Genomic DNA, 13542 nt, shown 5'->3' with positions numbered 1-13542 from the left:
AAAAAATCTATATGCCCCTATAATTTCTTATATGTCTCGGAAACTATGAGGGTATTTTTAAAAAAGTCTACAATTTTTTTTTTATTTTCATCTTATAGCTGAAAAATTAATTATCAAAAAATAAAAAATCCTTGTGTAGTAGACTAAGTACATAAATTCAACCTAACATGACAGTGACACTGCTTGTATTTTGTAGGGTTTAGAATTACGAGGGAGAGATAAATTTACCCGAAAAATCGAATCATATAAAGAAGAATAGCCATATATGAAGCACATATGGACAATATAGGAATCATATATGAATATGTATAAAAAACGGCCAAATATGCTTCATATTTGATCACATATAAATGACACATGACCATATATAAAAATTGGACACATGTGCTTCGCATATGATCCATAAATTAAGTATATGATTCATTAATAGATCACATAGGAATCATATATGACCATATATGAAAATTGATCATATAATTTATTATATATATTTCTATACGCGATTCATATATGATCACCATATGTATAAAGCATATAAAGAATTTATAGGAGTCATATATGATCATATTTAATAAATAAACATATGTCCTTCAATACGATTCATATATAGAGTATACGGGAATCAGATATGACCATACATGAAAAATTTATTATGTATGCCTATACGTGCTTTATATATGATCTACATATATGTGAAGCATATAAGGAGTATATAGGAATCATATATGATCATATTTAAAAATTGAGCATATGTGCTTCATATATGGAGTATACGGGAATCAGATATTATATGTGAAGCATATAAGGAGTATATAGGAATCATATATGATCATATTTAAAAATTGAGCATATGTGCTTCATGTATGGAGTATACGGGAATCAGATATGACCATATATGAAAAATGTATTATTTATGCCTATGCGTGCTTCATGTATAATCTACATATATATAAAGCATATAAGAAGTATATAGGAATCACATATGATCATATTTGAAAATTGGGCATATGTGCTTCGTATATGATTCAAATATGGATCATACGGGAATTAGATGTGACCATATATGAAAATGGATTATATACGCCTATATGGCCTTCATAAATGAAGCATAGAGGAATCACATATGACCAATTTTCATCTTTGCTCCATATATGAACATATATGATTCATTTTTCGCGGCTAAAAGCTGTACATAGTTGAATTTTGATTATATATTGATGTAAAATGTATACCTAATTAATGTACGAGATAGAGGTACCAATTATAGACATCATAAAAATTTAATAAAAAAATCCTTTTATGATTTCACAGCTTTTATTAATTTTTAATAGTGCATTTAAAATGTGTTACTACTATCTACAATTAGTTGTAAAAGTAACAATAGTACGTTAATATTTATAGGTATATATAAATTAAATAATTATTTTACATATTTACAAGTGCGTTAATTTAAAAAATATTATTAATTTTAATATTACTAGATTAATATTTATCAAATTACATATAAATAGTTTATGAATACTAAAAAAGTAAAATTCAAATTATTGTAGTCACTTAAAATTAATCACTTGGTTGAACGCTTATTATGTATGTATGTCTGTACCATTTTTTTTTGTGTAATTGTAATTGTGAGACTAACAAGACCTGCTTGAAATTCAAGTACAAATTTTTTAAATACCTAGTAGTTTTAAAGTTTAAGCAGGTTATAATTATTAATGTGCAAGACACATTATTAGAATTTCTTTTTGATTTTTAAATAATTAAATACGTTATATAATAATAAACGTAATAATAATCAGTACATTATGATAGTTATTATGATGATCATAATGTTATGACCCAGATTATAATTATGAGCATAAAAATTTTCGATCAGTTGTTATTAAAAAAAAAAATAATTAAATGCTATGCGTAAAAAATATTTTAAGAGAGCAAAAGACATAATGGGCGACATTAAATTTTTTTATTTTAATTTTGAAAAATTAATTTAGTCAAAAATATTAAGTACTAATGTAAAAATAATTTAGATCTAAAGCTATGTGATCAGATCAACGCGGATATAATTTTATCATGATATATTTGGATCTGATGATATCAATGTAGATCTCAGATCTGAATTTTTTCCAATAGTTTTGCAAAGTCATAGTTATGAAAAAATTTTATTTCATAGTAAAATTCAAATTTTCGTGAAATGAATTCAATCTGATAAGATTTGGCCAGATGTGATTAGATAAAATAAAATCTGATCAGATATTGATTTAAATCTGATCATATCTGAACGTATCTCATCGGATCTTAATGTACATGATAATTTTTTTCAAATCTTTTCACAGATGTTCAGATCTGATCACATCCAACAATATCTGATCAGATATTTAATTTGAACCTGATCATATTCCATTGTATATGCTAATTTTTTTTTTTCAAATCTTTTCTTATATGTTCAGATCTGATCACATACAACAATATCTGATCAGATATTTAATTTGAACCTGATCATTTTCCATTGTATATGCTAATTTTTTTTTTCAAATCTTTTTATATATGTTCAGATCTAATCAGATACAACAATATCTGATCAGATATTTAATTTGAACCTGATCACCTCTAATTGTAGATGCTAATTTTTTTTTTTTCAAATCTTTTCATATATGATCAGATCTTATCAGATAGTGATTTGAATCTTACCATATCTGATTTTTCGTCAAATCTAAATGTATGCTAAAAATTTATTGAAATCTTCATATATGGTCAGATCTGATCAGATAAAATTATATTTGATCAGATATATTAAATTTAATCATAATTATATCTGAACATGTTTGAAGAAATCTGAATAATTATCAAGACAAAAATTTAGCCGATATTATTTTTGATCTGACGATATATGTACAGATACATTCATGCTCAAATTAAATATCTGATCATATATAATTTTATCTGACTAAATCTGACCACATCCCATATGATGAATTTTTTTTTTTACGAATTTGAATTAATAATGAAAAATAATTTTCCCGCAATATTTAACATAGTTGCCATATATATTTTACATATATCTACATATTGCTTTATATTTATGCCCGACCCATTTTGTCCAATCACAATTTATAAGCTCACATCTTCTCAACTTCCTATTTTACTCAGTTCCTAATTTTTTTTTTCATTAAAAAAAAAATCAGCCCTGTCCATTTTACCTCTTCCCGAAACTAAACTCAGTCTCATAAAAATAAAGAATAAATTAATTGATAATAAATAAAAATAATAATAATAATAATTTAGTACGATTTTTTGAGTGTCCATTTTACCCCAATAATCATAACACCACAATCACCATTATTGATCACTATCATCACGAGTCCATTAATTACACCCATTACTTATTAATTATTCTAATCAAGTATTAAGTATTGATAATTAATAATTATTAAAAAAAAAAAAAAAATAATAAAAATAAAAAAAAAATGTTACTAAGTTTTGTACAGAGAAAAATTCCGTTGTAACGCCAGGTGATTTTTTAACGCCAAGACAGTTGGATGATGACCAGCAAGACCCTCTTCTTCCATTAAATATCTCACAGCTTCGGTAGCACAGGCGTCCCAGCCGGCGTTCCACGAACATGTCGAGCCAACGTTTATATAACTCGAATCTTGGACATTGTCTACCTTTAGACGTTTATGAGATCGATAATCTAGCTCCAAGTCGACGTCTGACTTGTAATCTGCATGGTAAGTTTGACATTTACGAGTTCCAGAGTGTGGGGAGTTTGAAGATGAAGACGAAGATGAAGATGAAGAAGAAGAAGAAGAAGAAGAAGATGATTGGTTATTAAAATTATCATGTACATCCATGCGCACGCGGTTCGAAGTCTGCTTCAACTCTTCGGCAAGTGAATTAGCTAATTGGTGAAGTAGTCTATTGTTCTCGTCGTCAGGAAATAGGACGTCATCATCGAGATCTACGTCAATATCCAGCTCGACCCCTTCGTCTTCGGATGATAAAAAATCTTCGTCTGCATCGTCGACTCCTAATAGAGTTAGCAGACGTTCAGCTGCTTCTGTAAATAAAAAAAAATAATTTTTTTTTATAAAAATATCAGCTGGAAGTTTATTTTTGATGAATTAAGAAATTTTTTTATTATACTCTTGCAATGCGGGCAGGTAATATATATATATATATATATATATATATATATATATATATATATATATATATATATGCGACGATTTAAATTAAAGTGAAAATTTTTTTTTATCTCTACATTATTAAAAATTTTGTTCGATTTTCAAGAATAGTTGTCATGGAAATTTAATAAAATTCATGAATTTTTAATGAATATCGATTAATTTATGATTGAAAAAATTAAAGCATTTAAATAAAAATACAATGTGACTATTTGAAAATATATGATCTATGTAATCAAGATATTGAGTTGGATTTAAATTCAAAAAATTTTAAAAATACAGTACTAACTTTTTTATAAAAAACCTTAATTAGTTTTTGATAATTGCGAGTTTATTAAAGTCTTGCTATGAAATTTCGCGTATTTAAAAACTAATTACACATGAAAAAAAATAATTTTAAATTAAAATTCAGGTTTTTAAAATAACTATCAGCTTTAAAATGAATATTATTTAAAATTTATTGACTTATGGACAATAAAAAAAAATAATTTCAATGAAATAAAATAAAATACAATGTGATTTTAATTTTCATGACATTTATCACTTGGAAATTTAAAGTTATGTAAAAATAAGGTATATAAATAAGTTAATTTATAATGATATTTATATTTTATGTTTATGACTGATTGAACTTGTCAATAACTTCAAGTAATTTCCTTTAAATTTCAAGGAAAATCTTTGACTGCGCATATATTTTTATTATCAACGAGTCCAGAAGACCCTAGGATATTTTAAACTCCAAATATCTCAATAACTATCAAGTTTAAAAAAAAACTACAAGACACCTTTTTTGTAGATAATTCAAAGCGCTACAAAAAAGGTCACTTACAATTTTTCTGATAACTCAATATTTACAAAGATATTCCTAACTCGAAAATTTGAAATTCCGTAAAAATAAAGTATATAAATAAGTTAATTTATAATAGTATTTATATTTCATATCTACGGCTAATTTTAAGTTGTTAATAGCTTCAAGTAATTTCCTTTCAATTTTAATGAAAGCATTCGAACCCTGTATTAAATTCTGAAAGCTATCAAGTAAACGCGCTCGGAATTTTCATTGAAAGCCGGAAGATTGCTATTTTTGTCGGAACCATTTATTTATGACGTCTCTTTAAAAGATATATATACTTACATCTATATATATATTTATATATATATATATATATATATATATATATATATATATATACTTATATATAAATGATTAATAATTAAAATTTTTATTTCCATTAAAAAAATTTTCGGACTTAAAAAAAGTTATTTCTCAAAATTTCGATAAAAAGATTGCGAGTCCAGAAGAATGGGATAAAAATTTTAATATTCTTAACTTTTTTTTCTTTTTTAATAGCATGGGAATCATGAACTCGAAATGTCTCATGGGAACTACCTGTTACCCGTTAAAAATTTATTTCTCAGCCCTTAATTTCGCACGAGTCTAGATCACGTCTTTTTATATTAAATATATAGCGGTGCGACTTTTTTTTGTGTCTGATCATAAGCATATGTGTGTGTGAGTGTGTATGTATGGATAGAGAGGGAAGAATGTAGATGACCACCCTTAGCAGGTAAAATATATAAAAATAACTCGACGAATCTCAAATAATATAAGTCGAATACAATACAATACAGGGGTTTTGAATACTTGTCTTATTTTTACTCTCGTTACTTCTATTATTGCTATTATTATTTTTTTATATTTGATATACCTGTTCATGAGAACCGATTGCATTTGATAATTTTTTTTTTTTTTTTTTTTTTTTTTTCAAACAAAATTTTATAAATTTAAAAAAAAAACTAAAAGAAAATTGGGTCAAATTCGATACCAAAAAACCTAAAATTGGAATTAAAAAATAAAAAAGTATAAAAATAATTGAATTTTTTAATGACTCAGGTTCTATTTTTATTATTTATGATACAAATTGACGGTAACCAAAAACAAGGAGACTTAATCGCGTGGTTAAAAGTAAAAGGGCTTATAGCTAAGGGTTAATAGGGATTTGTGATGAAAGGGCGTATAAAAAAATTTTTTTTTGCCATTCGGTTTGAAATTGTCTGAAACGTAAAAATCAGTGAAAAAAAAAAAAAGTTGGTATCCTAAAGCTGAAAGGGCGTATCTCAAGACATACGCCCTTTCACCTTTAAGAATAGTACTACTTAAAGGTAAAAAGGGTGCATAAAAAAAAATTGTATTTTTTATACCAAATGTTAAATAATAGTTTTACAAGACAAATTATACTAAAATAACAGCCTCATACACAAAGTTCGATATAAACAAATAGAAAATAAATAAATTACAAACAAATTATGTAAAAATTAAGTAATAAAAAAAATCACAGTGACAGATAACATTCAAATCTTTTGAAATTTCCCGCCAGTTGCCATACACGGAAAAATTGAAACCCGACTGGTTCCTGTGCAGCACACGACTGAATCGTGTGCAAGAAAAAATATGGGCAAGCACACGACTGGTTCTGGTGCGCACCCGAACCAGTCGTGTCTAGCACCAGACTCAATCTGGTGCAGCACCCGAACGGCAGCACCGTAATCAGTCATGTGTAGAACAATACTGATTCGTGTGTGCACATGAATCAGTATTGTTCTGCACACGACCGATTATGGTGCTGCCGTTGGAGCCGTTCGGGTTGCGCACCAGACTGAGTTCGGTGCTAGACACGACTGGTTCGGGTGCGCACCATAACCAGTCGTGTGCTTGCCCATATTTTTGCTGCACAGGAACCAGTCGGGTTTTAATTTTTCCGTGTACTGTACCAAAATGAGCCCGATGTTTTTTTTAATTAAACATTATAATTTTATGATAATTATTCATGTTTTTAAATTTCATAATAACTATTTCTTATAATAAAAAGCGAGTGTTTGTTTAAACTACGAATATGTTCTTTTGTGAGCTGGCCAAAAAAAAATGATACGCCCTTTCACCTTTAGATCACCAAAATTTCAAATTCTTAAAAGTAAAATGGCGTATAATTCAAGACATACGCCCTTTTACCTTTTAATTTTTTTTTTTTTTTTTTTTCAATTTTAAGCGTAGAATGTGTCTACTACTCGATTGGCAATAAAAAAAAAATATGCGCCCTTTTACCTTCGCAAAGGTAAAAGGGCGCATAAATTATTATAAGCTTTTTTACCTTTAAGCACGCGTAATATTATCATTAATATTCACGTCACTCAAAATCGTCTAAAAGACAGGACTCAAAAACATTCAAAATTCTCGAGCGACGTTTCAAAATTTATATTTCGTGTTGAAATTTTAAGAAATTATTCATTTTACAGTTAGAAATTATCGCTGACATGAGAAAAAAAAAATTTTGAAAAGAAAACGGAATTCCGATTGTTTTTTAAATTTCAAAAATTCGTAAGCGACCTCTCAAATTTTTTTTTTGACCTGATTTTTAAAGAGAGTTCTTGAAAAATGTTAAATTAACAACCTAGGTCAAAAAAATTATTTGAATTTCACTTTTTTAACCTGAATAGATACTGCGCAGGTCAATTTAGTCAAAAATGAAAATCAAACGGGTTTGTCCATCCACTTTTGACTAAATTGACCTGCCCAGTTTGCATTTAAGTCAAAAAAGTAAAATTCGTTACTTTTTTTTCCCGGAAAATTTTCATACGAGCCTCAAAATTTTGCGCTCCCTTTATATATTAATTAATAAAAAAATATATAATTACCACGTATCGATGCTGAAGTATCGGAAATATCAGTCGATAAATCACTGAGATCACTGACACCTCCATCCCCTCCACAATCCATCATCGTATCCTGCAACAATAAATAGAAAAAAAATTTATTAAATTTTTTTGAATTAATTCATATTAATGATAATAATAATTAATTAATCCCCGACTACTAACATCATTTTATTTAAATTTAGAAGAAGAGAAAAGGAAATTTATTTCGAGGAAACCGTTTACAGAAATTAAATGTCGCATAAAAATTACTGCGGCAAAGGAGTAAAAAGACCGTAACAAAGTTATTTAAGATTTAAACTAAAACTAGTGTCCTTGGTCCATAAAATTTCTTTTTAAATTTACAACTCACATTTCTCAACGTCTAAATGCGTATACTGAACTGAACAACTGTAGAAGTACACAATACACAATAATGCCGACCTGGACCGGTAACGGCAGCAGTTACTGCAGTAGCAATCATTTAAACCTTGCAATTTAATATATTTATGTGTATACACTTAACAGTTGAGTAAAAGAAAATTTTAAAAAGAGTAAAAATTTTTCTATGACTGGTTTATTGGTTTTTTTTTTCCTACTGACCTACTCAGTCAAGGACAATAATAAAATTTTCGGGTTTTCTAGTTGCCTACTGTTCGATAGTAAGTTTTAAGCAGTAGATAGTCTTAAATATTTATGATTCTTATCGACAATACAAAGCAGTAAATTATTTTTTTTGTTCATTAATTTTATTGCCGGTTTTAGATTTTTAAATTCGGTAAATTTTTAAGTGGCCTAGACTACCCATTTTTTCACTATTCCGGTTTTTAGTCGTAAATATTATGTTGAATACTAATATAATTTATTAATTAATTGAAAAAATTATGTAAAGTAGAATGGACCGTGGAAAAAAAATCAAATTTCTTTAAAGTTTTCATTTTTTGAGTAAAAATGCAAAAAAACCGTGGAGAAAGATTCAAAAAAATTTTTAATACTTTTAATATATTTAGAGGAGAAATAATTTCATTTTTTAACAAAAATTTAATTTAGTATTCAAAATTATTGTCATTTATTTGTACAAAAATTATAATTAAATAATTACATGACGATCTAGCCGATTCTAAATTTCCAAATTCATTAAAAATTGCAGATGACCCAATTGGCCTTGTATCCGTTGTGCTTCGTAATTTAAAAAAAATTTCAAGCGATCCATTTTAACCCGATAGCCTATTTTACCCCTGGCCCCTTCCCCTAAATATCCGATCAGAAGGCAGCGATGATTGAAAATAAAATAATATTTAAAATTGTCAATATAATTTATAAATCTGGATCTCTAAGATTAAGTTTAAGGATTCAAATTGCTTATAATATAATAAATATTAAAATATTAACGGAATAAATTGTGAGCGTGTCCGATCGGTTGACAAACGTTTAGATACAAGGCAACAAACTTGCTGACCGCGTGTTTGTAATCTTTGTTGATTTATTCCGATAAAATAAAATAATTTATTTATTTATTAAATATCCATACTAATAAAACTATTTATTTTATCATACAAATATATTTAAATATAATAAACAAAGTGTTTATTTACTAGTACCGATAATTTTAAAATTAACCAGTTATTAAACACTCGTGGGCATTATTTTAGCTGGTCTTCAAACATTATTACACACTCGACTGTTTAGTTATGTCCTGAACCTCTTTAACGTCACACATTCTTAATAATATTTAATAATTATTTATTTAGTTACTGCGCTATTAATAAACAATATCTCGCATCGTAACAGACATATATACATTTATACTAAAATATAATTGTTGTAAATAAATAAATAAAATACGCGAATACAGATAAATATAGTTGTCTATTTAACCACTGGGACAGTCGTTTAATTATACGGCCCAAGTATTTTTGAACCCTTCAACCCACCGCTATCAAACCTCCCAATTGTTATTTATTTATACAAATATTATTTATAAAAAAAAAAACAAAATATCCTCTATAAAAGTTTAAACGTGCAATCTCTTGTGTAAAAAAATTTCGTTCCGAAAAGATTACAAAAAAGTTCGACATGTGGAGCTTCTAAACTTGAGACAGATTAGAACTTCGAGTGGAACTTTTTTTGAACTTTTCTAATTTTGATAGTAAAAAAAAAATGTTTATCTAGGACTTTATATGGGCGAACTTTGAATTTAAAAAAGGAGGTTTTCATTCTTAATTAAAATAAGAGAAAATATTTTAAGTAATTTAATTTTTTTCAAAAGAGTGTCAATAAAATTATTAGTCATGAGTCCTAAATTATGACAATTGACATAATATATAAGATGCGCAATATTTCAATTTATAATTCAAAACAAAAATTTAATCAGAAATAATGAAGGCATTTATGTTAAATACAGTAATGCGAGATTGATTAGTAAAAATAAATGGAATGTAATAGAATGGAATTAAATGGGATGGGATAAAATAGAATGGTATAGTATAAAGAAATTGAGAATGAAGGAAAATAAGATAAGGCAGTTATTTGAGTATTAATACCGTATAATAAAAGAGAAAGAGAGAAAGACAATAATAATAATAGTAATATTTTCCAATGGAACCAACGTCAACTGCAGAATAGTCAAGAATTGATTTATTTAACTTTGGTTACCAAGCGGATATTCATTTAATCAAAACAAATGAATTTATTATTAGAATTTAAATGTTTTGTTCTCGCGGTGCTTTAATGAGTTTTCAAAGTACTGAGTATTGATTTTAATACCACTCGGTTTAAATCTATTGTTGTTTTATTTCGTTTTATTTACTGACTTTAAATAAGAAATGTTTCAAATTTAATTTGATAATTTTTATTAACAGATTAATTTTTACAGTATTAATTAACAAAATGAATTAACCTTCAGAAATGTGAAGATTTCACTTCATATTTTTTAGTAAAAATTTTTTTCTGTGATTTTATTAGATTCGTTAAAAATGGAGTAATTAAAAATTGAAATAAACAACGAATCGTGGGATTGATATTTTTAAAATTAAATATATATTTGTTGGTTATTTAATCAGTGGCGTTTAACTAACGAAATATAAAATATCTTACTGAGATTAAATATATTTTTTTGTACTCTATTGTTTATTTATATTTTTATTTAAATAATTTAATAAATATTATGACCATGGGAAATGGAGTTGAATGAGCAGGTGGAATGGGAAGGAAAATAAAAAATGATGATACTGTCGAGTAATAATTTAAATCGAATACTTTAATGAATCTCTGCTCGAAACAATAATCTGAATAATGTTAGTCAGATAATTATAATAAATAAAAAGACTGGATGAATTTTCTGGCGCGAACAGTATTTGAGATTGAAGGGAATGTGGATTGAAAGCCGTCCAGTTGAGTCTCGATACATTTATTATATTCTCCAGCTAAAAATTATCACGGTATCGGTGACTTGGGTGTTAATTAATCAAAATTATTTAATTTATTTTTACTCTCCATAAAATCAATCGTGAAGAAAATAAAATAAATAAACTGAAAAAAATTATCTAAAAATTGCTTACTATTTTCCAAGAGCTTATTTGGCCCATAAGACCTCTCTTTATCATAAAATCGCGACTACACCATCTAATAATTTTTTTATCAATTACCGCGCGTGCATGAAATATAAAAACAAATAATTAAATAAATCACCTTCAAGAATATTTTTTATTAGCAACAAATATGTCAAGTTTCCGCATTTTTTTTCATTAATTAATTAATTTACATTAAAGTATGAATAATTTAATTTAAATTAAAATTTCTTAATTAATTTTATTCAAATAAAAATAAATAATAAACTAAAAAATTAATTGCTTTTTAATTCTAATAAATAATAAATTATCTAATATCGCAAATTAATAGTGACCTCACTGACGTTCAATTAAATTAGAATCATAAATTAGATAATTATTAATTTAATTTCTTTAATTAAATTTTATTTCCTCAATAATTATTTATAAATTAATAGACTAATAAAATAAAAAAAAGAAGAAGTTCTTAAATAAATCAAATCTTACCTCTGACATGGCGTCTTCCATCATGTCACTAGTGTCTCGCATGATCCCTTTTTTATCCTTTTAATAAAAATTTTACCCTCGTAATTTTCGCTCCCAATTGTCCTCCAAGTAAATTAATCACTTCATATTTACTCTCACTTTTATTTATTTTTTTTTAATTACAATAAAAATTTAATTAATTCATTTAAGTAAACCAGTAACAATTAATGCCACTACACTTGATAAATTTGACATCACAAAAAAAAAACACTTTTTGTTTCATTAATTTTTCTTTTTTTAATTATTGAAATTTACTTCTTTTTGTTGATTATAAAATTTACTAAAACACTTAAAATAAAAAAAAATTTACAAAATTAAAAATAAAATAAATAAAATTTAGTTGATAAATAGACCCATCGAGCCGCGTGGCTCTGGATGTACTGACTACTGACTCGGATCGAATCGGAACAGCCAGTATTGTATTCTGTATAAATGCTGAAGGGATTCTCTGTAAGTATGAAGTAACATATACAGCCCTAGAAAGTATATAGTAACAGTAAAAAGCCAGATGCAACCGATATTACAGTGCGCAGTATACATCTTTACCATCAATCCATTTTTTTCCGGTTTTTTTTTTCTTACTTGCTCCTTATTCCCGAAGTTTTGTCATTAAATAAATTTTCATTCAAATCTAGTTTACGTATAAATTAAAATATTCAAATCTTCATCACCAAAATTAAGGATTTCTGTGAAAAAATACATATTTACTTGTTTTTATGAATTAGTCGCTCATTCTAATCTACTGCGCATGTCTTTGACCTACTGCGCATGGGTAGAATTTTACTGCGCATACCTGTAACTTTGCTGCGCATAAGTTGAGACTGCTATGATTTTTGATCTACTGCGCATGCGTTTGATTTTTAAAGAACCAATGGGTTGTAATTTAACAAACCGCGGGAAAATTGGAAAATTTGAAAAAAAAAAATTGTTTTTTACGAGGAACAGCTGCTTAAGCACCTGTTTTTAACGCAGCTGCTTAATATTAAAGAATGTACACCTTTTATTTCGAAATTTACTTTTTTTTTTAAATATTTTACGTCCACAGTAGAAAATATGCTTTATTAGGGTCGGTGATTGAATAAAGGATATTTTAAAAAATTTCGATGTGTTTTAACTTATTACACAGTTTTATCGTTTTTTTTAACTCTCAATAGTTTTTAAAAAATTCAACTTCTAGTTTTTTTTGCCTGTATTTCTACACGGGAAAAAATGATACTCAAAATTTTAATAGTTTGTAGTTTATTTTCGACGTAAAATTAGTATATTCGATACTAATATCAAACCAGGATCATTATATATATATTACAAAATGGTTATTATTTATATTAAAATTTGATACACATAGAAGAGCGAAATTTGTAATTTCGTATATTAAAATTAATATGAAAAAGAATCGATAAATTGCTATCTACAGTTATTACTATTCGAATAAACATAGAAAAATTTTAAAAACGAGGAACCGAAAAATTAGTAAACGTACATATTAATATATAAAGATCTAGTATACGAATTTTTTATTTTATTATTTACCACTTATTCGATATATGTATATAATAAATTAATTTATAATAACG

At 26.5% G+C, this 13542-nt stretch overlaps 1 protein-coding gene across 1 annotated transcript; it reads right to left on the bottom strand.

Annotated features, from left to right (window-relative positions):
* Positions 1 to 1328: 1328 nt before the first annotated feature.
* LOC103576948 (corepressor interacting with RBPJ 1) lies at positions 1329 to 12359 on the bottom strand. Its single transcript, XM_008557403.3, has 3 exons — positions 11930 to 12359; positions 7878 to 7968; positions 1329 to 4057 (listed from the first exon to the last, which is right to left on the bottom strand). Exons 1-3 carry the CDS (start codon positions 11969 to 11971, stop codon positions 3471 to 3473), a joined length of 720 nt encoding a protein of 239 aa, XP_008555625.1. The 5' UTR covers positions 11972 to 12359; the 3' UTR covers positions 1329 to 3470.
* Between the last annotated feature and the right edge of the window lie 1183 nt (positions 12360 to 13542).

Source organism: Microplitis demolitor, chromosome 2 (assembly GCF_026212275.2).
Source record: "Microplitis demolitor isolate Queensland-Clemson2020A chromosome 2, iyMicDemo2.1a, whole genome shotgun sequence".
NCBI lineage: Eukaryota > Metazoa > Arthropoda > Insecta > Hymenoptera > Braconidae > Microplitis > Microplitis demolitor.
The sequence above is the reverse complement of the archived record's forward strand: the minus strand, read 5'-3'. Positions and strand labels throughout refer to the sequence as shown.

Coding starts and splice junctions, on each gene's coding strand:
- LOC103576948 (XM_008557403.3), bottom strand. CDS start 11,971: ATGCGAGACACTAGTGACATGATGGAAGACGCCATGTCAGAG. Junction 7,969..11,929: donor TGGAAGACGCCATGTCAGAG/GTAAGATTTGAT, acceptor TTATTGTTGCAG/GATACGATGATGGATTGTGG. Junction 4,058..7,877: donor TACTTCAGCATCGATACGTG/GTAATTATATAT, acceptor TTTTATTTACAG/AAGCAGCTGAACGTCTGCTA.